The sequence below is a fragment of the Lepisosteus platostomus genome, chromosome 10, assembly GCF_059453375.1.
Source record: "Lepisosteus platostomus isolate fLepPlt1 chromosome 10, fLepPlt1.hap1, whole genome shotgun sequence".
Taxonomy (NCBI): domain Eukaryota; kingdom Metazoa; phylum Chordata; class Actinopteri; order Semionotiformes; family Lepisosteidae; genus Lepisosteus; species Lepisosteus platostomus.
Window position 1 is genome coordinate 2,063,775 of NC_142620.1, and position 23,855 is coordinate 2,087,629.

At 39.6% G+C, this 23,855-nt stretch overlaps 1 protein-coding gene across 5 annotated transcripts in view; it reads left to right on the forward strand.

Moving 5' to 3' along the window:
- Positions 1 to 23,855, forward strand: part of adck1 (aarF domain containing kinase 1) — a 170,825-nt gene that overhangs the window by 87,831 nt on the left and 59,139 nt on the right. For all 5 annotated transcript variants that reach the window (XM_088647425.1, XM_088647426.1, XM_088647427.1 and 2 more), the window contains 3 exons: positions 1,680 to 1,838; positions 2,471 to 2,629; positions 5,565 to 5,681. In XM_088647425.1, the coding sequence (XP_088503551.1) occupies positions 1,680 to 1,838; positions 2,471 to 2,629; positions 5,565 to 5,681 (435 nt within the window). The remainder of the gene's footprint in view (positions 1 to 1,679; positions 1,839 to 2,470; positions 2,630 to 5,564; positions 5,682 to 23,855) is intronic.

Below are 23,855 nucleotides of genomic sequence, written 5' to 3' on the forward strand. Positions count from 1 at the left end.
ACGTGAACGTGCGTTTGGAATCAGAAGAGGGGGAGGAGAGCGAGAGGTTTATCACAGAAATGCCGACACAAGCATGAGGTGTTGCAGAAAAAAGCACATTGAGTCCCGTCCCCTGAACAATGACAATATGAAACTCTACTGTAGACTCAAAAGTGCTTCTGGAACAGGCTGAGCCCTGTACCCTTTTGTGGATTTGAGATAGACCCCTTGCATGAAAGAAAGCAGTGCACTAAAAGATCTCCAGGGCTGTTATATATACAGTATATAGGGTGCAGTTTGATGGGAAAAGCTTTATTAAAGAAATGCTTAAAAACTTCCAGACATTAGTGTTCCCTAATACTCACAATGGAATTGATATTAAATTCTCTGTGCTGTTTATAAACATTTCAAACACAGACTGACAAAGTGCTCCTCTGTGATTCCTTTCCATCTGGTTCATTTGTAATATCTTTTCTTTTAGGGAGATCTTGACAATAGCATGACAAATAACATTTGTTCCTGTGTGCATATAGCACATACTGCAGATTCAAGATATGTACATTTGTTAAATGTGGGTATATAAAGTCATGCAACTAATCAAAAAGTAATTATTTTTTTAATTAATTGCTGTGGAGTGTATTGTGTATTTCTTTTTTAGTTCACTGCAATGTATCCACAGTGTTACAATAAGAAATACAAACAGGAAACAGTGAAGCAGTTTTATGTTAATATGAATGAGAAGCATCAATTAAATAAGAGCCTCTAGTAAATTATTTTCAAGACATATTTACATACATTTAGCTTTCCAGAGGGTTCCCTGCCCATGAGATTTGTGGAACTGCACTCACATGCAGTGTATACAATGCAATACATATGTCAATATTCTCTCCCTGTGCCAAAAATCAATGTACAGCAGCTTTGTAGCAGGATATAGAGGAAGAAATTATTCTAAATGAGTTAATAAAAAATACACTTTAAACACATTGGGCAAGTGTCTGGAGATTCTGTGTTAATAAGCTTGCAACATGAGCTTTGAATTACAGTACAGCTTACAGATGTTTTTTCAGATGAATTCATTATTAAATACTTTTAAATGGTTTCCATGTATTCCAGAGACACATAGCTTAAACAAATGCTTATGCTTAATCATTTACTGTATGTTTACCATTTGTGTGCCTGAGATATGAATAACTCCAGAATTAAAAAATGACATTATTAGCAGCTTTGTAGATGTCCCCAGAGGTTTTTTTCTTTTTACTTGTACCTTTGGGTGCCTCAGCAGTTTACCTTCAATTACTGAAACAAATCTGGGCAGCTTTCTGTATTGACATGGAGCTTCCAGTACATCGAATTCTCAGCTCTGGTCCTCATGTGCTGCAACGCAGGCACTCCCTGCAAAGTGGTTGTCTTCACATCTCCAGCGCATAAATAACTGGGAAAAGGTGGCAAAGTGGTGCAGTTAAGTTCTTAATTAGGCCGGTTAGGTATTGACGAGCTCAGGCGGAATGACAAACGCAGATACTGTGGCCCTCTAGGACCAGGGGTTGACCACACTTGCTCTATATGATGTTTTTTTTTTCAGCATAACACGAGTTTGTTTTGAAAAACCCACTTCCGCAGCACTTGTCTTCTGCAGCGTGTAAAAAGGGGCGAAGTGCAAACCACCTGCGTTTCTCTCTCTCTTTGTCCCGGGTCGACAGGTGGCGCAGTTGTTCGTGAGCTTCGAAGAAGCACCTCGAGGGGCAGCTTCCTTAGCGCAGGTGCACAGGGCCAGGCTGCGCGATGGCAGAGCAGTGGCTGTCAAAGTGCAGCACCCCAAAGTGCAGAGGCAGAGCTCCAAGGACATTGCAGTCATGGAGGTGACTATGGAGCAGTGACAGGAGCCAGGCGCCCCTCTGGGTGCCCCTCAGTGGCCGTGTGTAGTGTTCACCCATGGCAGAACCAATAACGAGCATCTGGCTCATAAGTGGATTGAGCCAACCTCTGGGTCTCAGTCCCTGGTGTCAGGTAATACATGGGCTGTGGAGCCAAATTCACTGGTCAGCAGCATCTGAAGGTCCCTGCTGGCTGAGGGCTTCTTCGTGAAATGTGTTTGAAAATACACCTGCTTAGGTCCTGCTGCGTAACGCAGTGTCAATGGAAAACTTCTAATATATCCGCTTCACAAAATCCTCAAGGAATTTGTGAAGCGGATATTTGGCATCTGGGAAACTAGAGGAAGAAAACCTTTATTTAAAATGCAAAGACAGTTTTTAACTGTAGTTGCTGTACATAGTTTTTTTTTATGGATGCTATTTGAAATTATAATACGAATTGGAGAATTGTGTCATACTGTATATTAAGTGAACAGTTGCTTACCAAATGTGATGTACTGTGCAGTAAAGTCAGTAATGGAATGTTTGCTAATTTTTTTAACTTTATGCACGTGTCTTATACATATATAACAAATTGTGATAATATAATAATAATAATCCTCTTTATTTTGTATAAGTTCCTTGTGCAGGCTGTGACCTGGCTGTTCCCTGACTTTGACTTCATGTGGTTGGTGGAGGAGGCCAGGAGGAACCTTCCCTTGGAGCTGGACTTCTTGAATGAAGGCAGGAATGCTGAGAAAGTGGCAGAGATGCTCAAACACTTCAAATTCCTCAAGGTATGACCATGTAGCCGCAAGATTCAAAAGACAAAAGTATATATTTTTTCCACACAGTGCAGTGTGCTGTATCATAAAAAGACTAGAGTTGGTTATCTCGTAGCAAAGAATGTAACCATGTCCAGCTGCAGTAGAGCTACAGCCTGGTTTGAAAACAAGGATGATGTGAATTTAGCTGGGGGTTTTATCTGAACTTGAGTCAAGGTACCAGATTAAGTATGCCTGATCCACAACCGTAATCCTTTCAGAACAGAAAAGAATCCAGTTTCATTTCAAACCAGTAGCTTTTAGCACCATGAGTCCTGCTTCCTGAAGTGTCAGGGTTTGCCGCAGCCCAGTAGGAGAGATATGTAGGCACACGCAGTCTTGCACACCCTGAACTTTCTATTCCTCTGAATTATTAAAATAAGAGTTCCATATAAAAGGAATTAGTTCTTGGAAGTGTCCGGCCAGGGCCTGCAAGGCCTGCTGGGTTTCCCAGCAGTTGATAAGAGATGCTATCGAGGTGACGTAATACAAATTATATCTCAAGGAAATTAAAAATAAAGTACGAGATCAATAGTATCTTTGGCAAATCCTTTCCCCCAGACTTTTACTAATCTTTGCCAAGCTGAGGTTCAGGGAGAAAGCACGCACACAGATTCTGTCGAGCGTGCTGCATGTTGCAGCTGTAGTACCAGGCAGCCCCCAACAGGATGTGCCAGGTGTCCTTCGTGGAAGTAAAATTCATACAGAGTTTCAGAGTCGCCTACACAGGACATTAGCAAGGTGAGGAGGCAGGCAGGTGAGAAGTGCTGAGATGAGGGGGTGATTTTTGCCCAGTGATTGGGAGCTCACTGGTGAGGACAGGCATGAAAAGCCCCTTAGTGTCCTCAGGCTTTTAATCTCTCATTAAACGAGAGGGTTTAGTGGGTACTTGACACAGAGGTGTTGAAACTGTCTGATAAAGAGCAGCAGTCTGGTGAATTCTGACCTTGGAGTGAACAAGAACACACAGCAAATCTGTTTGAGATAGAAGGTGCTGAGGGGCACTTGAAGAGATGTTCTATGTTAAAACAGCCAATGTTTTCAGAAAAAGAGCTTCACAAGGTAAATAATCTGTCATAACAACCTCCAAGAGCTGCCCCACACATCCCTTTTTTATTTTTAATGAATAGCAGGAAGACCTCGCTCAGCCCTCTGATAATGAGAGGTGGTATGTGCTCTCTGCAGCTTTACACGGAGAGATCTTTGGGTTTAATGCAGCTTTTACAGTTTGCAAATTGGATGGCAGTGTGGCAACAATGGTGAGCTGAGTGAAAATAAAGCACTCTGTTCATTGCTGGATCCTGCATCAAGCTCATAAACAGGCAGAGCTTATCTACGTGTAATTTAGAATAAAAGGTTACCGACCTATTAATTCTGTCATTGTAGGATTCTATTCAGAAGCATGTCTGTGTATGAGCACTGTTCCAAAGGAGATTTTATTTCCAAAGAATTGCACAGCAATATGGTGCTTAGATGAAAACAAGATTTTGTTTAAAAAAAATGAATTATGCGCAGAAAAGACATCAAAAGCAACCAGCCAGGTAATAAGAAGAAATACCCGGTATGTAGATAAAATAGCCAAACAAATAAGACTGCATTAAGATATGAAATATGCTACAGTACGTAGTGTACTGAAGCACAGGTAGTCAGAAATGTGTCGAGACTCCTCTGATAATGCAGGAGATTAATGAAAGCACAAAGAGCTCATGTTAATTTAATGAAGCCAGGTAATCCTCTTTTCACCAATCTGTGCAAGCTGTTGTTGCAAGGTAACAGTTTTCTGGCTATCCAGGGACTTTATTTTTTTAGCATCTGTTTTTGAAAATAAATGAAGGACATTTTCTCTGCATTCTTTTTAAGTTGAGTAAGTTTGAAAAACATATTAGTTTAAGTTCACTGTTTGACACTTTTGACTTTACATCCTAACATTGTTTGCCTGTGTAATTGCTTCCCTCGTTGTCATGAATATGGCAACGATGCTTCACATGTCATTTTTGACTGTAGCCTCTTCTATCTCAGTGTTTCCTAATTTGTATTTATAGCTTATGCTTTTCCTACCTACACATCTATATTAAACCTCATCTTCCAGGTGCTTGCACAGTCTTCAGCTTCATCTAGATGTTTTTCAGTTTTACTTGCTGCTTTTGTTGCGTTTGCTAATCCTCCTAGTTTAGGATTGTCTGCAAACCTGACTTGTTTACTAACTTTGCCACAGTCTAGTTGATTGATTTAAATTATGAAGTGCAGCAGTACTAGAACAGATCTCTGTGGTACTCCACTATTTACATTGTCACAGACCTATAAATACTGTACAACATTTATATACAGTATTTAATGTACAGTGTTCTGAAGCAGTTAAAACTTAAATGGGAAAAAACTGTGTTTAAATGTTTTATTTCACCACATATATAATCAGATAAGTCAGACTAAGATCAATTTCCAGTTTGTGGTGATGACTTTGGAGAATACCCACTTATACCTCATGGCATCTGCTGGAGGTATTTGAGTGAAGTACAACAGCAAAAGGTAAAACAGCAGTGCCCCACTGGGTTTATAATCCTTGACCTCCTAGTCCTAAACACAACTCCATATTGGTACCCCAAACGTCAGCAAAAACTGAAAACTGTAGTGAGTGCAAGTACAATGAACAGTGTGTCACTGTGTGAAGAAAACACAGCTGTGAGAAACAATGGCTCAGGGAGGGCCTGAGCAGAATGCGATCTCTCTTCCTGTCTGAGAGTTAAAACAGGCAAGAAATTAGTTATATTGATTATTCCTTGCACGACACTGTCTGTGTTCAGGAGATAAAGCCATGGTTTGGTGGATTTTACTGTGAATTCAAAGTGCAATGAGAAATTAAAATAATCACAGTTTGAGTGAAGCTCAGCAGGAATGTGCTTTGTTTTAGGTGCCAAAGATTCACTGGGACCTCTCAACCACACGTGTTCTGACCATGGAGTTTATGGATGGCGGGCAGGTGAATGACAGAGAGTATATGAAGGAGCATGACATCGATGTCAATGAGGTAAGCATTGTTTGCTGAATTTAAATGCCTTCTGAAAGAATTCGAAAGTGATTTTCACCGTGAAGAAAGCAATCTTGTTTATACTGCAGGCATCAGCACCACTCTGGGAACAATCCCAGGCCTGGTGTGGGATATGTGTTCAGTTCGCCGCCAGCTCATGGAATAATTCTGAAAAACTACCATTTCCATTAAAACTACCATTTTGGTCATTACTGCTTGAAAACGTTCAGAACAGAATTTCCAAAATCAATGAGTCACAGTCCAGGAGGTGCTCATTTTGCTCTTTGAATTGAAGACAATAACAAATAGGCTCTCTTCTTTTCAGACCTTAGCAAAATTATTTAAATGTGATAATCAGACTGACGCTTACTCTGCCCTGCATCCCTCTAATTTTATACACATATGAGGAAAAATGGGAAGCCATGAATGGATGTTCTATAGAGGACCTTATACTGAGACTGGCAAACAGTACAAGGTAAACCAAGGAATAAAATAACACTAATATAAAACTCTAAAATAAAAATATGTGTGATTTGGCTGAGGTCTCATTTTTGGATTAATGTTGTTACCTTGTCAATTGATGATATTGTGTTTGAGATTCAGGCCAGAATGAAGAATTTGGGGGCAATCTTTGATCCTTTATAGACTTTTCAATTATATGAAAAATTCTCTTAATCCTAAAGTGCTCAGCCTCATCCAGCGCAGGCTAAAAGTTACGTTTTCTGTGTCTGCTTTCTTTTCTTGGAATTGTCTTTAATTTTGCGAAATGCATTTTTTTCTATAAAAATCAATTTCTATTTTGCAAAGAAAGCACCTTGAGATGATTGCTTTTAAAATATACTGTGTTACTAATAATAGTACTAGAAAGATAAATGTAGAGAAACAGCAGAAAGAAGGGCTATCTGTGATAGGGCTAATGGAGGCCGTCCAGGCAGTGTGCTGTTTCTGACAGAGGGAAGGCCTGTGGAGCAGAAGGGACATGAGAAAGGCCCTTATAGTAACGTGCAGGGGCATTCTGTTTTGGGTTTTTTAAGTCAGTAAAAAGCTTAGATGGCTGATTACAGAGCTGGGAAGTACAGATTTTTTGGGGGGCTTTTGATTAGTTCAGTCTCTGGAAAAAGAGTTTCCGGGTTTTATATTGTCATCATTACAGAGAAAATAAGCATACACGTGGAAATGCATCTCGTGTGCTGTGTCAAGTGATTACCTCAGTGGTGAAAGTGCAAGACCGAGTGATCACGTACACACAAATACAATGGTATTGATAAATACTGTATATTCATTTACATACAGTATATACACTTTTACACATATGTACAGTTTGTACCAGTTGCAGACATATCTTTCTTTATATATATAGTATATCTTTCAGAAGACAATTAGAAATTACTGTCCAAATATCTTGGTGTGTGACTGTGTTTTGTGTATTGGTACACCCATAGCTATATATTTAGAGAAAAAGGGAGGGGTAGTTTTTTTCTTTTCTAGAAATCCTTTAAATTGCAGGTGATTTGTTTTTCATTTATTTCTCTTGCCTTTAACACACATTAATGGAAATGAAAAGTGATTTCAGTCTGCCTTCTATTCTAATTTATTTACAGAGTGCTTGAAGAGTGATAGATTTATTTTTACTCAGTCTTTGCTTTTACACATTAAATCCCCTTGTCATTACAGGATGCCCATGTAGAACAGCATTTTTTTTATTTGAAAGTTAAGGCTACTCCTGTTCCAGGCTTGAATTATTGGTGTTTGTTGATACTGATCATCATGGATTATCATTAAAGCATTTACTAAGGCATATTAATCTTTATGGATCAGTCTAATCCCTGGGTTGTAACAGTAGTTAATCATAGCAGTGTTGATTTGTAAAGACATTTCCAAAACACAACAGAAGCTAATATTGAAGCAGCATCTAGTTTATGTGCAACCAAAAACATTATACCATACTAATATGCTATTGATTGATAGATGGTTTCTTTTGCAAAGCAATATTGTGCACAGAGGAGGAGCTCTGTTTTTCAGTGAGGAAGACAGGAACATCACTGTCTCCTTTGATGCCCTAGGAACCAGTTCAAGTCTGTCCTGAATCTTTAGCTGGCGATACAGTTTTTCAAATAGATCAAACCCACTGATGCCCACTCTTAGTATTCTGAAAATTCTATAAAAGACATTTGTCATATTGAGAGGGCTGATTTCCTTTTTTGTCAGACTTTGATTAAATTTAGACTGTACTAGCTGTGTCTGTTTTCTGCCAGATTATGGTCTCTGGTCAGTTTCACTCACTTTTTAGCTCTGCTGCAGGGTATGTGTTTAATGGTGAATTGATTGTGTTACATCAAAAATAGACTTGATATTTTCCAATTACAACACCACAGTTAATAGTATGATGTTCCTTTAAGAACTTTAAATTGCTTAAGCTTTTATAATGGAATTTCGTTGTCAATGACAAAGAGTAGAATAAATCTGTCTTTTTGCCAGATGGCATCTGGTTTAAGCGGTTGTGTGATTTAGATCGTTGTATTGGATTTGAGGGTGTCGCAATAGGTATGTGTTTGCATCTTTTTTAAATGGCCCGTGTGAGGCCAGACATAAGATATTAGAGGAGAATCTCTAAAATAAATACAATAACAATAGCAAGTGAAGAGCAACATACTGTTATGGCTATTTTCAAATTTAGATAAAGTGGCAACCACTTCATGGCAGTTATTTTCTGTTGTTTTGTCCTGGGGCAGTGTGGTGGCTCAGTGCCCCTCATTGCCAGGGCTTCTGGGTGCTGTTCCTGGGGTGCTGTCTGCATGAAGTTTGTACCTCCTCCCATGTTCACATGTGTTTCGTCCAGGTGCTCTGGTTTCCTCCCACAGTCCAAACACATGCTGGTAGGCTGATTGGTTCCTGTGAAAATTGGCCCTGGTCTGAGTGTGTGCATTTGTGTCTGTCTGTGCCCTGTGATGGACAGGCATCCCGTCCTGGGTATATCCTGCATTGTGCCTGTTGCCTGCCAGGATAGGCTCCGGCGACCCCATGTTGGATGGAAAATGAATGGATGGATGTTTTTCCTACGGATTTTAATTGTGTACAGGCTAAACAAGGACCCTATACCCTACATTTTAATCAAGTATGCCTGACGGTGAGATTATCATCATATGAATCGTTACTAACTTTTTTTATTTCCACTTCTGTTTTTTGACACGTCTGGTATTCCATATTCATATTTCCTGCTGCACCTACAACTGAAGAATTATCCATTAGTCTTTATGGAAACTCATTTTGGGCAATGCTTTACAGCCAGTGAACAGGCCTATCAGTCCTGAAAGCTTGTGAGTGCATTCGCTTTTGTTAGACTAATAAATGGATTCATTTTAGCACCTGTACTCTTCATTTATGTTAGACACCAAGGTTTTTTCCAAGAATTAGTATGCAAGTCTTCTAGTCGTTGTCTTGCAGAGCATGAGGCTTAAAACAACAGCCTTTCTTTCTTTATTTTACACCTAGGCTCCATCGTGGGTGACAGATTGGTAAATAAGAGATGACACCAGCCCTCAAGCAGAAATTCTGCTTCCATAATAAACAACCCTTAAACACAGAAATCACCTACGTCTTTATATCATGTCCTTTTAAATCTGCCTTATTCATATTTTTCACAATCTTGTGTATACATTATCTTTTTTTTCTTCAAGTGTCTATCTTTCTTTATACATTTTTCCCTTAACTGTAAGCTTGAACATTTTAAAATGCAGTTTGAAAGATACAGTCTTGGGCAATTAATCTGTAAAATCCTGAATTAGTGAACATCTGGATAAATATGCATAATAAAAATGGAAGATACTTACTAGGGCATTTCAGAGAATGACATAAATTACACCATTCACTTCAATGTAAAGGGAAATCTAATGCACAGTTCACTCTCAAATTAGTGCCTAGGGCTTGGACAGCATAAAAGAATACAAACCTTTTGATTTGACATCACTACATCTTTTCCAATTTTTAATGCTATGAAAGCAGTCTTCTTCATTGAATTTTTTCAAAATAATTAGAGTTGTCGTAGGCTCATTTACTCATGTTGCGTATTGGCACTGCCAGACAGAATTCATATAGATTTCCAATCTGAAGACACTAATTAATTCTGTGCATGTTTACAAATTCAAAAGGTTTTAGAACTCTGAAATGAACAGTTTAAGGTGTTAGGAAGAAAAAGAAACTGAAAAACACCTGGCAGTAAAATGAAGACATCTCTGCAGGATTTTATTTGAATTTACTCAACGGAAAGAAATAGTTTGTAGTGTTTGTCTTGTACAAGCTCAAAATTGCACAGGGTTCATTTAGAGGTCTGTGGAACACTGTGCTGTAATCTTTTTTTTTGCCTGTCAATTTAAAACATTATATTCCTGCCTGTGCAATGTGCAGTCTTGAAACACTCAACAGTTAAACTTCACAAATGTATTATTTTCAAGTTAGGTCACTACAACTGGAAGAGATAACTTTAAGATAAGATAAGGCTGCTGCAATCCACTTAATGAGTTATTTTTCTTATAAATACAGCATAAAGTAGTCAGTACAAGTGGTTTTGAAGGCTTCCAAGTGTTATTAAATAAGGAAAAGCAACGTTCAGTAATACAGTTTAAATAGTAGCACTTTAAATAGTAGCAGTCTGCACTTCAGATGTTAGGAACAAGTTATAGGTTTATTCCATGCTGAAAAAAAGAAGAAAGAGAACACAACGTTTAACATAATAAACCTATAACTTGTTCCTTTGCAGCCTACGCATGCTGACGCAGCTACCCACCTGAACTACTTCAGATATTATGTTGACAGCAGAACAAAAATGCTGTCAGGCAGCAATCTTGGTTTTCACAGAAACTCCATTTTGCCCTGCTGGGATTGTATTGCTAAGGGAATGATGCCAGCTAAGACTGCGATTAGTTGGCCACTTTTCGGTTCGAACCAGTTTGGCCAACATGGTGATGACCTGGTGAGGGCACCAAACGCACTGTTGCAGCCTGTGACATGCGAGTCTGAAGTAGATTTAAGTGCTGATGAACTGTGCTGAATTTCAGTTCCATAGCGAAAGTCCGGCTGTTCCCAAGACAGAGACAGTTTAAAGGCTGGCAATCAGACTGCTGTCTTGGTTGAAGCAGAAACCCCATTTCGACATGTTAATTGCATTCTCACTTAAATGATATCACATTTCGAGTTCGCTGGCTGAACTGTACTCAGCAAATTTTTAAACCTGAAGTTCCCAAGACAGCAGTAGTTTCAAGTCTGAGAACAATATTATAGTTGGACAGTCATCTTGGTTTAAGGAAGAAGCCCCCTTTGACCTACAGTAATGATTTGGTCACTAAAATGATACAGCACTTGGCATTCGTTGGCCAAGTAGTTTTTTAAATGGGAGGGATTACTGTTGTGGGCCACATATTGTTGGTGAAAGAAAAGAAATGATGGTCAGATCACCATCTTGCTTTACACGGGAAAACCATTTTCACTTGTATTCATCCTGATAGGACTGAGGGTAATCTACACTAGCTGAATTTTCGATGCATTACTTTACATACATGTGACGCTCCTGTTGCACTTAGTCACTGTAGTTACTTGCATCACTTGCATGTCAGAGTGCGAGACTCTGAATCCTGTTCTGGATTTTGAGTCTTCAAGTCTGTTTTTACGTGTTTAAGTATGTTTTGTGTATCATAAAAAAACATATAAATCAACTATATCATGCAACTTAAGTGTGATACTGCTGTACTTACTGTTAAAAGGTGAAGCGAGTTGAGGCACAAGACTGGCTTCAAGAGCAGGTGCAGCAGCGGACAGACAGAAACTCCAGTGGTGTCAACCAGGAACAGGCAGAGGTGTCTCGGGAGTAAAGTGTCGCAGGAACACACAGAATCAAAGTCGACAAAAGCAAGCCAGGGACAGAGCCAGGAGCAAACACTAAGGCGCAGTTCAGGGGAAGTCCAGGAAATCAAAGTCATTACAGACACGTTTCGAACATTGGAGGTAAGTGACTAGGAAATGCTAAGGCCAGTGAACAAAGACTAATACTAAGTGCTGAAGAATGCAAAGATGGATCTTAAACAGCAGAAGAAGTTACAGTCTAACTCGTACAGTTTCACTAATCATCCCCCATAGCGCATTGTCATGGTAACTAAGTGATTAGCTACAGTAGGTTAGAGCAGTTGGTGGTGCCTCTGGCGTGATTGCCTGTTCTCTGGCGAGCACACGTATGACAGTATCCCCTCCTTAATGGGTGACCTCTGGGCACTGGACGAGCCCTGTCCAGAAACCCAGAATGAAAAGGATGCACCAGGTGTGGGACACTGATGTCCTTAGCTGGAACCCAGGCCAGTTCTGCTACACCACTACCTCGCCAGCGAGCCAGGTATTGTACACTGTCACGAACCACATGAGAAATCCAAATCTGTTGGGGAGCAGGTTCATTGGCAGAGGTAGGCAAGAAGGGTTTGTTTTTAGCAGGTTTCTGAAAAGAAACATGGAAGGTTATTGAGAGTCTCTGCCCAAGAGAGGTAAAGCCAGTAAGTAACTTAATCGATGTGATTCACGACCTGAAAAGGAGCAATAGAATGGAGAGCTACGTTTTTTGGAAGGAACATGAAGGCGGAGATGTGTAGTGGATAACCATGCTCTTTGTTCAGGAAAGAGTGGAGGTGGGCTGTGTCTACATCTGTGGGCAAACGTCTTATGAGTCAGAGCTGCTTTCAGGATATTCTGATGTACTTTCCACCAAACATCCTGTAAATCCTAGGTAAGGTAGAGTCCATCAGGAGCATCTGTGCTAACAGGGTCTCTTAGGACAATAGAGGAGGTTGATAACCATGGACACATTCAAAAAATGCCTGTCTGATTAATCAAATATGTATTGGGCAGTTTGCCCAGAGAGGAATCCCAGTTTGTTAGAAATATCACAGTATGTATTCCTTACCATGACATATGGCAACACAGAAGAAACATATTGTTTAAGAAGAGCCCCATTGAGAGTGTTTCTTGAAAGCAGTGGATTGTGTATTGCACGAGACTCGTGGGATGGCCAGCATGCTTTAGCTGTTCCTATCATGCCGTAGTTGCTGAAGACTCTTCCCATCATTTCACCTGCTTTGGTTTCAGGTGTAGGATTTTTTAACCACAGAACATGTTGTATGCCTTTGTATTCCGTTGGCTTCTTGTTTACAAACAATTAAACTGAATTGTTGTAATCTTTTTAAAGGAAGTCAAACCTTGCATAACAACAGACACAATAAGAGAGAGAGGAGGTCTTTTAGCCCATCTTAGTAGCTAACTCATCTGAGCATCTCATCTAGTTGTTTCTTAAAGGACACTGAAACAAACTAGGGTAGCTTGACCTTACCTCCATACGCCTTTAGATAAGGAAGTGCCTCCTGTTTTTGGTTTTAAAATAACTTCTGCAGAGTTTCCACATGTGCCCTCTGGTTTGTGCTTCACTGTTCATTCTACTTGTCAGTACTTTTGAGGATTCTGAAATCTTGTATCAGGTCCCCTTGTAGTCTTCTTCAGCCTGTGAGTGAAATCATGGGGATCAGAATTGCACACTGTATTCTAAGAGGATATTGTCAGAGATGCATTCTGATATAACATTGTGGTAAAACAGTTGTAACAGCAACAGAGCTTGTATGATTACCATGTTTAGAATTAAGTGTTAAAAATGATTATCTTGCCTTGAACGGAAAGTCACCCAGGAAGTGCTCATCTCCTTTGTGGCAGTTGTCAGTGTTGGTTCAGAAGCCATCATAAACTGGACTCATCATGACACCTCCAGTGATGAGCTGCCCCCAGCAAAGCCTCTTAGTCTACAAGGAGGGGACACTTTTTTCCTTGAAACCCAGTTGGAGATCACCTGTCTTAAATCCCCTGACAGTGCCAGACAGTGCCAGAATTATAATAATAATAATAATAATAATAATAATAATAATAATAATTGCTTACACTTATATAGCGCTTTTCTGGACACTCAACTCAAAGCGCTTTACAGGTAATGGGGACTCCCCTCCACCACCACCAATGTGCAGCATCCACCAAAATATGATGCTACATTTATGTTGCAAAAATATGCTTACATGTATCACAGCTGTACTTACTGGGGCAGATAGCCTCAGTATTACAGTAGAAATTTGCAGACAAATAAGTAGAAAAATATCTGCTGGGAAATTAGTTCCTCAAAAACTCAATTAATTTTCATCCTAAATTGACACAGGGTACGCTACTCCCAAAGCATATGTTTAGACCAATTTTACTAGAAAGGAATGATAAAAAAATAATTTTGTGTGCTGTCAGGGTATTTTTAGTAATGCAAGTAATACTCAGTTTATGAATTTAAAATAGTCACTGGTTTTGTTTGTTACTAAAGAAAATGAGTTTTATGGCATTGTAGAAATTCAAGTCACATGAAGAAGGCGCCACAGCTGAAATGTTGTTTCTTTTCTTTTCAGCATGGAATAAACCTCTACCTGTTATTGCATTATAGATTTTTTTAAAATATAATTCATTTGTAATATCAAATTTGGAAAATGTTGTTATCAGTACAGCATTTATTACACTTTGGTGCTGTTACTGTGTATTACCTTAACATCTCAAGAGAATGTGACAGTATTAGAAAAATGACATTCTTGACATTTTAGAAAGTACTTAGGACTATATTATTATCAGTATGTCATTTGGTTATTCATAGTTGTGAATACCTGTTTTAATTTTCAATATGGAACCCAAATATAAATACAGAATACCCAAAATACAAACTACATTAACATACATAAATTATTTGAATGGACATTCAATACATTCTGTGTCACATGTAGAACACTGGGTTTTTAAAAGGGTTTCTCTGCCCAAAGTTTAGCCCCAGTAGGAAACTGAGTTATTGAAATTAGATATCTTAAAATCACAGCAGTGTGGAATACAATTTATTGCCTATGAATTAAGTCTTAGAAGAGGGATGTCTGGGGGCCTCTTTTTAGTATTGTTCATATTTAAGGAGCAGCTGTTACATGTTTCACAACCGTTGACATAATCTATTTTTATTTCTGTGGAACATTGTGCGTATTGTTAGTTAAAGTGCACAGAAAAAGAATCAGCATGATTAAATTCTGAGACATTTTCTGCATAATGAGTTATGATCTTTACATCCTTGACCTTGAGAGTACTCCTCCTGTCACAAAGTAACAACCTATATTACAGTAGTGTTTGCTGTAAAAGTAAATAAACAAACCTTATATGAGAGTATTTTATCTTCAAGAGAGATTGGCCTAGACATTAGCCAATGATGATGAGAGTTATTAGACAGCTGATGAGATAGATATCGAACATAATAAATGATGGAGTCTCTTCCCAAGAAAATGGATAGAATTATTAACTTGCTGTGACGTCTCCAAGGTTCTGTGTGAGAGCTGGCGTGCAAGTAATCAAAAGATTGATGATGGCTAAAATAGACTTTTCTCAGTACTGAGGGACGTGCACAGAATTCTTGAACAAGCCTTTTTCTGCCAGTAGATCTTGGAGATATAAGATGTTTTTGTGAGAGTTTCTGCTCTCAGGCTTGTGTTTCTGCTGTGCAAGAACAACTTAAAAATTGAAAAGAATGATAGAAATAGTGAATTAAACATAGATTAATAATACATTATTAAAATAACTATTATTTTTATGATGAAGATTATTAACTTGTATTATTATTTTCTTATCTTAAAACTTATCCTTTATACAAAACATGAAACTCGGAGTAACAATCATCTACTTACAACACAATGAATGGAAAAACAAGGATGGCTAAACGCTAATCAGGCAATCAGGTGTATCAGGCAAATGAAACAGTATACAGACAGCATGGATACTAAGCAGCCTGGTGGCCTGCACACCACCGTGAACAGGACTAAACTAACAGGACCAAACTAATTTTTCCTGAGAGCTGGGTGATTGCAGCTGAGAGCTGGAAGAGTGCAGGTGCTGTCTAAACAGCAGAGCCTTGAGCAGGGCTTCAAGGTGGTCATGTTAGGTGTTAGGTCAGTTAGGATTACTGTACGTAGCTCATTCCAGCGATGGCCAAGCGGAGGGGGGGAACAGGAAATCTGGCAAAAGAGAAGGAGGGGAGGAGAGGGCAAGAGTGAGTGAGGTAAGAGAATGAAAATAGGAAGGAGTAGAGTGGTTAAGACAGTGGAAAGCAAGAGCTGAGACTTTGAATTCAATCACTGTGGTTGTAGTTGTTCCTACTCAATATATGGTGATATTCAGTTTTGTCAACAAAAGTCCAGCTGTATTAATCTTGTTGATCAGGCTATTAGATTACAGTTGGTGGGCTACAAGATTTCTTGTGTTGATGAGAACACCCTGGGCAGTATTCTGTTTACAGATAATCATCTGTTTATGGCAGCGACATATTAGTGTCCCGCTCCAGATGGGTCAAGGCCGTGGGGTTTCAGACAAAGAGGCACTGAGTGCTGGGCACTCCATCGCTGGGGTTATCAAGATGAACCCTCTTGGCCCTCACCTCCACTGGTCATCCCAACATCACTGTTTCATGTCAACATGAAACATTGCAATATGACAAATGAAGTATAGTAGTACCAAGCACAGCTCGACCACATGTTTCAACAAAGAATAGTGTCTGGAGGTGGAATTGGAAATGGTTTTGCTTCACGCTCAGTTTTGTATGAAGAAGCCCTACTCCTATACTGTTTTACAGATGTAATATATAGGCCCTGCCTCAGGTCAGCATCTGAGTGATTATTTACAGTAGGTTAGAAATCTTCAATCTGATGTCCTGTTGAGGTGATGTCCTCCCTTGTGTCCTGTGCTTCCAAGACACGTTAACCCTCACCAGGGAGAGCAGCTTGGTGATGACGGGTAGATGGATTTTCTGCTGCGGATTTTCCCACACAGCTAATTTGATTTTAAACCTTCCCGATAGACTTTGAAGCGCACATGGCTGTATCACGAAATGTATGGTAGTTAGATAAGTAATAAGTAAAAGATAAGTAATTGAAGAAGCCTGAAATGTGTGTCATTACGCTTGGGCCTATGCAGATGAAAACGTTAAGATGAGCAAAAATAACATAAGTTTCCTATTGCCCTGGAGGTAAGCTGTGGGAGGAAGAGATCTCTTGGTTTGCTGTGTCTCTTACGTCTCATTCAGTGAAGCAGAAATTATGTACTTTAGGTTTCTCCTTGTTTCCTGGGACAAACAACCAACATCATGCAATTCACTTAAACAAAACAGGTCTTTTAGTGTTTTTAACCTTTTTAAACTTCTGATAAGAAGTTTAAACTTCTGATAAGGCTCTTGTGCTGCCTTAGATGTTGTAGATAAGCTTTGAAAATCTGTTCCTTCTCCATAATTGATTGCAGTTATCTGTAAGACCACTAGGACCTTAGCATTGTTTAACTTAGTACTGAGAAGTAATGGAAAATAGGACATAACAAAAAGTTATCATTTTCCGCCTTTGTAAAAGCTAAGGATGGAAGCAGTCTTTGATCCAATATGTTCTCTATTAGCTCTCTTACAAGATTAATTGAGTGCGCACAGTCAAGGATGAGCTGTTTAACTCAGCTGTTTATCTGTAACACACATTCTTTCTTATTGAAAAATCCCTCTTTAGGTTGGAGGCTATACCTGGCCTACTCACTGTTGAACTGGCCCTGTGGTGGAATAATTTAGAGTAGGCAAACAAAATGAATATACAGCAGCAAAGTGTAGAAACTAAAAATGTATTTGAGCAGACACAACTGCAATGATGTTTATGCTGTTTGAAATAAGCTCTAAAGGAATGTGTTGTGCCCTACAGCCACACATCATTCTAGTCCTTGCCTTCAACAACTTGGGGCCATTCATAATGCAGGAGGCTCAATGTTTTGTAATGTTTAACAAATTATAACAAAATAAGATATAATTTAAAATAACAGAATGAAACTGCTTATGTTGTTTTATCACGTTATTTGTATTTTGATCATACCAGTGTTTTTAGGGTTTGAAATATTGTTTAAAACAATAGATTTTACTTTTTTCAAAAAATAAAATTTAAATTGGAAAATAAAAAAATAATAATTAAAACAAGAAAATACATTTCTCTGAAGCTTTGCTATTGAAAAAGAAACAATGTCAGAGAATCGGCTGACAACAGACTTTAATAGAAACTGAATTTATCGTTCAATAAAGAGTGAAAAGGGTATGAGGTCTTCCTGCTAGGATGAAGTCCGTTGGTTGAAGCTGGCAGCCGAGGAATCTCATGATCCACGTGTTGTGCCATTGCTTGTCACCTCTTTCCAACTCCAAGCAAGTATGTTAAGTGTCTCTAATCAAATTATGAGCAGGCAGGCTTTTGTATTCATGAAGTCAGACAGCTCTCTCTCGTGTTCCCAACTATTCTGAATTTCTGTCCATCTGGCCCTCTGTCGGTTTGTTGCTGTTATTATTTGTGATTATTGTGAAGAATGTAATGATGATGTTAGTTACACAGCTGTCACAGGATTCACTGCCAGTACTGGAGTTCAGCCATAACTCTGAAGTATTGGTCGTTAAGTCCAACATTTATTAAATGGCTTGAAATCAATTAACTTTCTTAAGGAGCAGGGCCCCCTTGGAGACTGGTATTATACACCAATTAACAAACTCACTTCAGAAATTATCATCATCAGCAGCAAAGTTATAAAGCATAAGTCTCACCCTTCCTTTCATTACCCTGTAAGAAAAGGCAACATAAGTCTTTCTGCTCACAGTCCTTTTCTGTTCTCTTCATTCGAAACAAACAGCCTGTTCCCGCAGAAACTAATGAACTCCTGAGGAATCACAAGAGAGCCGAGCATAAAAGCCATAGTGCCGACTGATGCATAGTTTTACAGCTGTAGCTGGACACCACTTTACATCTGAACAGATTGGCTCAATACATCACCCTGTAGTCTCTCAATGTGATTGAGAAGGTCACCACCTCGTAAATATGGATTCTGCATAACACAAAAAGATTACATGTTTTTTGCAGCAAATTAGTTTTCTTTCAATCTCTGCACTGTGGTTATGTAACAAGGTCTTGGGTCAGGATATATATATATATTTATGCAGCTTATTAAAAACTTACTGTCAGAAATGCTGATGTGGAATTATAGATATTTTTTATGTTCTTGATATTGCATCCTGTATATTTAAGATCTAGTTTTTGCTGAATGTGTCAACTCTGGGATTCTCTTTTTTCTGTTTTGAAATGACCATTTTTTTCCTTCTTCTTCATCATCCCCAATTTTAAATGAAATGAAACCGGCAGCAGTCAGTCCCAGGTGTGGTCCCTGTGCAGACCAGGCCAGAACTGAACCATGTGCTCTTTCCTCCAGTGAGGCACACCAGTCAGAAGCACCGCTCCTGTCCCCCTGCTCACCACGCCTGTGCTGGAGGGTGACCATCACCAGGAGTAAAGCTTCTCATAGTGGCCTGGGAGAAAACCTCACGGTCCCCTGGTACTGGTACTGGAACTGCTCCACCCATTGCACATGGCAGCTTGAGGAATCCTGGTCTTCCTGGAATAACGGCAGAGCCCAGGCACAGCACTGTAACATCTAGGCTGGAGGGCTCAACTGGTCCTCTGAACAAGCTCCTTTACTGGCAGGGCCACTCAGGTGCCTAGTTTCTATAACAAACAGAAATATTGTTCATATGTTTCTCTTATTATTATTATTATTATTATTATTATTATTATTATAGCATATTATGTACGGATGACTTGGATGCCATCATCCTTTCAAATTCTGCATCAATGCTTCTTACAGCAACACAACATAGAAAAGCATACAACATGTTTACACCAGAAACCAAACAGAATTAATGAGAAAATCTCAATTTTTTTATTCTGCCTGAAGTCTGATTATTTCTTTAACCGTTCCACGTTCCTTTGTCCCTTTGGTTCCCTTTCATGGCAGTCGAGCTTGTTAGGACTGTGCCTGGATGGGGGAGGCTGCTGTGTCGTTTAAGTGGTTCATGTCTGAGACCGGTTACGCTGTAACTCTTACAGGGAATGGGTGTCAGAGAGAAATGGTTCATTTTATTAAGACCGAAGATCATTTAAATACCCTGAGAGGAGTAGTTAGTGAATGGTGCTGTTTGAAGTGCCTTAAGTGAAGTTAATTTAATGAAAAATGGATGATGATAATCACATGAGCACCACAGAGTTCGGGCTATGGTCACTATACAATCTAATTGCTGAAATGTATCATTTTAAACAACAAGAAAGTTAGAACTCTTTATGAAAGAAATGCTAGCCCAGTATGGTTTGTAGTTGGTCTACAACAGAGAACTGTGGATCTAATGGTCTATGTCGGCTTAAGTGAAGTTAATTTAATGAAAAATGGATGATGATAATCACATGAGCACCACAGAGTTCGGGCTATGGTCACTATACAATCTAATTGCTGAAATGTATCATTTTAAACAACAAGAAAGTTAGAACTCTTTATGAAAGAAATGCTAGCCCAGTATGGTTTGTAGTTGGTCTACAACAGAGAACTGTGGATCTAATGGTCTATGTCGGCTTGATACCTTGTCTTTTTCACTAAATTAGTTTGAATGTCAGAAATGTCATCTTTTGTTGTTGCTATATTTATGCTAAGAAGCTTTTCCATAGTGAAGCACTTTACATGAAAGCTAAATGAGTCTATCATCTTCCAGTGTTAATTCATGGTGTTTTAAGCACTAAACTACAATAATCTATAGGTAATTCAAAGTGGGAGTTTAAATCTAATATACTGTATATTTCCAAATCAAGTTTTAAAAAGTGTTTTTAAACTTACACAAATAAGTTAAATTACTGAAACAATTCATTGTGCTTCATGGCTTCATGGCTTTATTCGAGGTTGGACTAGGTAATGTAGTCTTATGAGCAAAGCCTATGAAAAAAATTAAAATACTTGCTGGTTAGAAGGTCACTCCCATTAACCTTGGACATTTAGATACATAACAGCAAGTGAAGTACATCAAGCAGCTTTCCAGTTTCAAACTTAATCTACATAATGTTCTATCAAAGTGTCACCAACACATCAAATGAATTGAAACCCCACATGTCGAAGATCATTGGGGTGACCATTGGAACACAACAGAGTCCTCCAACATGGTAATTGGCAAAGCTGAGGTACCATACATCCAGACGTGCTTTGGTGATTAACCTTCCCAATCCAATGCACTTCTATTTTTCAGGGTAAGGATGACCATTAATTATCTTGATTTTATAGAGAAACCATCCTGCGACATCTTTGTTTTCTCATTCCAACATCTCTAACATAAACAGTAATTAAACATGTTTTTAAGCAACATATTTCATTCTCATACTATTGTGATAGTGTCGGATGTGATAGGGAGCTGCCTGAGCACCGGCAGAGCGCTTGTTGTTTTCTGTGCGGTGTGCCAGTGTGTAGTCGTCTGCAGATGTTTCTGTTCTCTAGTATAGGGGAGAATCCCTTCGTGGATCCGTGTAAATGTTTGTGTCGCCGGTGACGGGAACACATTCAGTCCTAAACTGAATGCCGTCTGCGGACGCGTGGGGATCTTAAAGCGCAGCCCTGATTAGCCCCCGGTGTGGTAGCGGTGTAGCAGAGCTAGCTCGGGCACGGTGACGTCATCGCCCTCCCTGCGCGAAGCAGGGACCTCGGCCGGCTGGGCTCAGGGAGGTCTCCTTTAGCTCATGCGGCTGGCTCCCTGTGGCGTTACGCTGCAGACCCGGGTTCGCGCCCCAGGTGCTGCGGGACGAAACGGGTGGCGGAGGGCACGAGCGCCTGGAACCGCGACGGTCACTGCCGCTCAATCCCACGCGCCGAGGAGCGGAGAGCGCAGTGGGAGCTGTGGTCCACTGTCACACTATATACAGCATATCTAATATAATGACTTGCATTTACAGTTTCATCCCCAAGGATGTCAAAGTGCTTTACCTACAGGAAGGGTGCCCATTGCATCCCCCAGTGCTGTTCAACTCCCACCTGTGTCAACAGTACTGTACCTTTACTCGGCATGCGAGGTGGAGGAGTGAGAAATTACTTCACCGGCTGAATTAAAGGGGAACAATAGACCAGATTGTACAGATCCAGAGTGGAATTAAGATAGAACACCAGGATTAACACCTCCACTCTTCTGACTGCTGCTATGGGCTTGTTAATGACCTAGTGGTTGGGACTTTGGTTTAACATGTTACCCGAAGGACAGCACTTTCTACAGTACCAAGTCCCAAGTCTCCTTAGTTGGTAATTAGTTTGGGAAGAGCACCACTCTGATCTACCAAGAGCACTTACAGCATCTGCCTTGTATCTTTTTCAGCTACTGGGGTTCCTGGGGGCCCACATACTGTACCTGCTGGGTTTTGTCCCAGCTGAGCTCGTTACTTAATTGAAAATTCAATAGAGCTAGTAAGTGATGATAAAATTACGTATGAAATCCAATAGTTCAATGGCAACCTTGAAAATCTTGAGATGAAAACAACAAAAAAACATTTGTCCCTTCGTTAAGTTAACTAAAGGTTCAACTGAGAACTGAGCACAAAACCAGCAGGTTTGTAGATCCCCAGGGAACAGGACTGTGAACTTCTGCCTTAGAAGGCTCCCACCCAATTAATGACCTAGCTTGGTTTATAGATTCTGAATTCTGGTCACATTGCCACTCAGTACCTTGAAATACAGTAACTGTTACATTCTTGATAGATTTCTTTTGCTTGTAGGGCAATTGAATATGCTGTAAACTGGCTTATTACTATGTGATAGGAAGTCACTGCTATACCAAGACAAACTAAAATCCCATAACTCATTGTTTCACAAATGGGGAATCATTGCTAGAAACTGCTGCAGACATGTACTGTAGCATACAGGTAGACAAGCATTAGACAGACAAGATGGATGTATTTTAACTCGCATCTAATTAACCTCATTCTCTTATTTTTACTTACTGTATGTGTTTCTTCAGGAGTAATAAAAATAAAAAGTAACTTATGTCATGAAAAACAAAATTGTAAAAGAAGCCTGTTTGCTTAATTGTTATTAAATACACTCTGCTTAGACATCAGCACAGTGTTAACATGTGGTCTGGCAGCTTAACTCCCTCACATGTACTGTAGGAAAGAAACCTTTAAGCAGTGTCATTCTACGAAGAAGAAGAGAGCAGCGGGCGAACTGTGAGTCCATGTGTACATTATCAGATGTTGTCTAACCATGAGGCACAGTGCAAAGGGTGGGGCAGAGGGCACAGCATTGCCCACACAGTCAACAGGGCCACTGAGAAAGAAACATGTTAGTGTAGCAGCAGTGCAGGAGAGATGAAGGCAAAGGTGATGCTTACATGTTACATGAAAACCAGAGCACAGCTTCCCACAGTTACAGAAAGTTCTACAACTGCACCTAAGAGTTAAAGGGTTAGCTAGGTCTATTGAATGTCAGAACTTTCTCCTCATGAATAGATCAGGGATTCAGACACACATAGACTCAAAAACATGCTAAAATCACAGACGGGTATGTGGGAAAGATGCAGACCAATAGGCTTGTACCCTCATACCTCGGGATCTCACATGTGACTGTGGTGTTTTGTGTGATAGAAAACATGGCTTTTCTGAAGGGATGGGGGGTGGATTATATGACTTAGTGCATGTACTCTACGGCTGGGTTATTAAATAGCCTTCTCACAACCAGCTTGTCAGATCAAATCACAGTGCTGTCAAATATTTAATCTGGCGTGATTACAAGAAGGACAACTAAAGGGGATTTGCATATTAAAACAGTGAGTGCATTAGAAAAACGCCTTCAGTCATTGCTGGTAATTTTTTTTACAGCAGATTAATATGAAAATGCCTTTATTTACATCTGTCTCAGCTTCTTCAAATAATATGACCAGTAATACACACTTTTACTAAAGCATAAACCTCTGTCATATATTTCCCAATTTTATGTTCCCAGTAGTCCCACAGTGGTGCTCAGCTCCGGTCCTGGAGGAACACTGCGTCTGCAGTTTTTTTCACTTGAGTTCTAAATCTCTAGTGCAAATTGCTGACTTAATGGATGTGTTTTCTTATTCAGACATTTATTTCATTTGTTTCTTTGGTTGGCCCTCAGTGTAAAAAACACCTGACTGTAAGGGTACTGTCTTCAACACCTTCAGCAATGAAAACTTTACACAACTTCTTCTCCACTTGCTTCCCATTATCC